The sequence below is a fragment of the Phytophthora parasitica genome (genome assembly GCF_000247585.1).
Source record: "Phytophthora parasitica INRA-310 unplaced genomic scaffold supercont2.45, whole genome shotgun sequence".
In the NCBI taxonomy this organism is placed as follows: domain Eukaryota; phylum Oomycota; class Peronosporomycetes; order Peronosporales; family Peronosporaceae; genus Phytophthora; species Phytophthora nicotianae.
The window spans coordinates 80,931-84,286 of record NW_008649031.1 but is presented as its reverse complement, the minus strand read 5'-3'; the positions used below and the strand labels follow the sequence as shown (position 1 = coordinate 84,286).

Below are 3,356 nucleotides of genomic sequence, written 5' to 3'. Positions count from 1 at the left end.
TTCCAACTTGTCCCTTACTCGTGTCAGTTGACGCTCCACTGTCTTAATTTGCCTGTTGCATTGTGCAGGAACATTCACTTCATCCGGTCTTCTCCCTAATTTCAACGCAATCTGAGTTTGCCCGTCACATTCGTCGCGAACCGAGATCAACTGCTGCTCTAGATTCTCTACAGCCGAACGAGCTGCTTCAAGCTCTCTTTGCTCGGTTATCGCTTCCACTTTCGCTTCACGTCGGCGCTTGTAAACGGCATCTACATCGGACTGGCACTCGCTCATCTCAACAGCTATCATCTTCTCCACTGAAGCAAGCTTTTCTAGCGCATCTAAAGAGTCCTGTAACTTTCGATCCGGTGTTATGGCCTTGTTACGTTATCAAGAGATTGAATAACACCAGCCGTCTGAGGTTCGTATCTATCGAGAGCGAAACCAGTCGTTGCACCGTGATTGACGAGATCATCCTGAGACCACTCAGTTAGCGCATTGAACTGAGCCATAACATTCTCATGAATTTGATTGGTTTGTACGGTCGTAGCATCAATCACGACCTGAACGGAATCGAGGAATTGCCACGAACCAGCCTTAGGCACTAACTGATCGAACGTAGCAGCGGCGGTCGAAGTGATAGATCCACCAGATGCGTTCGTGATCTGAAGCTTGACAGGGAGCTCAATAACAGCCTCCTCCCAATTCACAAACGAAGCCTGAGATGAGATAGTCGAAAGATTGAACTGAATCTGACCCGAGTACTGACTGGTGTTAGAGGTCGAATCTTGGATGTACGTCCATTTCTTACTGGAGAAAAGAGTTTCAGCTTGAGCTGGCTCAACAGAGTGAGCGTATGCGGAGATATCGGAAGCAGTTGACATTTCTAATAAAACGATATGCGCGTTTGGATTATATGTAAGCCAATATAGTCCATAAAAAATAAATAAAAGAAATCGAGTCAACATAGTGGACTTAATTCGTCAAATAATTAAATCATCGGTCGATTCAGACTCGGATCTACTGAAATTAGCCGAAGCGGTTGATGTGGGGGTCGATCAGATTGATTTTAAACACAAGCTCAGACTCGACGTTGACTATGCGATTTTGAATATGGGCACTCCACAGATTGGCGGCACGCACTGGATGGCTGTCAGTAATAAGCATAAACTATACTTCGATCCGTTACAGTCGCCACCACCCTTAGCAATCCCCCGCGATTACAAACAGGCTCCATTTCGGGTTCAGGACCACCGCTGGGGGCATTGCGGAGACTACTGTGTGCTCTGGTTTTACTACCTCCAGCACGACAATCTCAATCACTTCTACAAGCTCTTCACCCATCTACCAATTTCGAATGCCACAGCAAATCGCAGGACGTTACCGTTAGAACTTGATAGGAATGTCCTACCCGATTCTCCACAAAAGCAGTGAAACGATCTGCGAAAGACGAACTAACCGTATTCATTTCAACATTGGACGAGAAGCGGACGGAGAGAAGACTCATGAATAGAACAACACATCGTTTAGCTGAAACTTGAGAAACTTCGTGGCCGATGTCCGTGAACAGGATCGGTCATTACGGTGCGTTGTCGTCGCTTCCACCTTTGGTAGCGTATGTGAGAGAGACTTTAATTGCTTGTCCGTCAAGTTTCGGATGCTTCTTGGGTTGCTGATACGCAGAGCTGCCAACGCCATTTGCATCAGCGGCCCAGGAGCGTAAAATACTGCAGAAGTTTCGTTCAGATTCAGAACCAGAGTTTCGGTTGCCTTGCGAACGGCCTGATGATATACCAAGCACAGTTCCCTGCCGCCTTGCAGTGTGTGAGTGTTTATCATGGTGTATAACGCTCGTCCCACACGACTCATGCTCTGGGAGGCCTGGTGACGCGTAACGACATCTATAGCCTGCATCACTGGCATGACATTCACCTCTGGATCCGAGTAGTGTTGCAGCAGATTCACAATTTCAATACTCTCGACGTGTTGTATCTTCACGTCAAAGGTCATCGGTCCTCTGCGCAAACGTGCTCCACCTTCCGATATCCGGATTTATATCTTTAAAAGCCTTCACATTCGTGCCCCATGGATCTGCGTTGGCGAATATAAGGCAGCCATTCCATCGTTAACTACCCGAACTCCGTCATAGTCGTCGTCAAATTGCCTCTGTACAGCATTCACCACGCGGCTCACCAGTCCACGTTGTAGTGGACGCGGTGGACGCTCCGAACTCGAACGAATACTGTCCTTTGCTGCATCAACGTCACTAACCGCATCGCCCTCTTGCTTAGAAGCCGCAGGGCCATACTTGGACTCATCGTCGTGCGAAAGATCCACGGTCACATGGTACTTGAAAATCTGGAGCGGGCCCTTGTCAATGGTCAGTTTAAAGTAGTTAATCATAAGTGGGGTCGTGCTGCCACTGCGAGCAGGAGCCACGGGACGAGAACAGAACTCCACCACCTGAGGCATTTCTGGATCTTTGGATGAAACTTCAAGATCTGCAGTGCTACCATCCCAGTGCTTCTGAGCTTAAGGATCCTGGATCGGACGACCCCAGATATCAAACCAGCGTCTGGACCGTCATCGCCACGTCGATTGTTACCACCACCATATCGATTGTTCATTGTTTCCTCCGCGACCTCGACCATCATAATCCCCAGCACGCCGATCATCTTCACGACGACATCCCCCTTCACGGGGTCGCTGGTCACCAGTACGGCCATTACAGCTACGCTGTTCGCGATCTCCACGAGAGCGCGTATCACCACGTTCACCTCGACCCCCTCCACAGTACACGCGACCATCTCGTCCTCCACTACTACCACGATCATCCCGATTATAGCCATAGTTACCCCACTGTCCGGTAACCTCTCCGTATTCTCCACTCTGATTGTAGTCATTGCGACCTTGGTCGTATCCCCCACTCCCACCTCGGTTATCGTAGTATCCGAACGACTGTGCCGAACCGCCAGAACCCCAGCGATCTCCACCATATTTGTTATCATCGTGTCCTCCACCACCCCGACGATTATCCAGCTGGCCAGTATAACCTCTGTTGCCTCCTCCACCATAACCTGGAGGTCACCGATCTACGGGCTGAACGGGACCAGGCGCTTGAGAGGTTGTTCAACATTGCGTCCCTTCTCCCATCCGCGCCGGGCCATAAGCGAGCACGCTCCGAATCCGAGTCTCCAACCCAGTCTGCCCGTGTGTCCAAGGCTGCTCGATCGACTTCAAGTCTTTCCCAGGCTGGCGCTTCGAGTCATGCTCCCGTATCTAGATCCTCGATCGAGCTTCTGTCTACCGCGGCTGTCGGCCAGAAGGCTACAAACCGGTGTCATCTCCTTCATCCGCTGGTCCTCCTGGTCATC

General features: G+C 50.2%; 3 protein-coding genes across 3 annotated transcripts; all 3 read right to left on the bottom strand.

Annotated features, from left to right (window-relative positions):
• Window positions 1-353: 353 nt before the first annotated feature.
• On the bottom strand, window positions 354-866 carry PPTG_14879 (hypothetical protein; the record flags this gene model as incomplete). The annotated part of the gene is made up of 1 exon (XM_008912219.1): window positions 354-866. The coding sequence occupies one exon, from the start codon at window positions 864-866 to the stop codon at window positions 354-356; it is 513 nt and encodes a 170-aa protein (XP_008910467.1).
• Window positions 867-1,485: 619 nt separating this feature from the next.
• On the bottom strand, window positions 1,486-1,992 carry PPTG_14878 (hypothetical protein; the record flags this gene model as incomplete). The annotated part of the gene is made up of 1 exon (XM_008912218.1): window positions 1,486-1,992. The coding sequence occupies one exon, from the start codon at window positions 1,990-1,992 to the stop codon at window positions 1,486-1,488; it is 507 nt and encodes a 168-aa protein (XP_008910466.1).
• A 60-nt stretch (window positions 1,993-2,052) lies between these two features.
• On the bottom strand, window positions 2,053-2,978 carry PPTG_14877 (hypothetical protein; the record flags this gene model as incomplete). Its single annotated transcript, XM_008912217.1, has 2 exons — window positions 2,053-2,483; window positions 2,552-2,978. 2 exons carry the CDS (start codon window positions 2,976-2,978, stop codon window positions 2,053-2,055), a joined length of 858 nt encoding a protein of 285 aa, XP_008910465.1.
• Window positions 2,979-3,356: the final 378 nt, after the last annotated feature.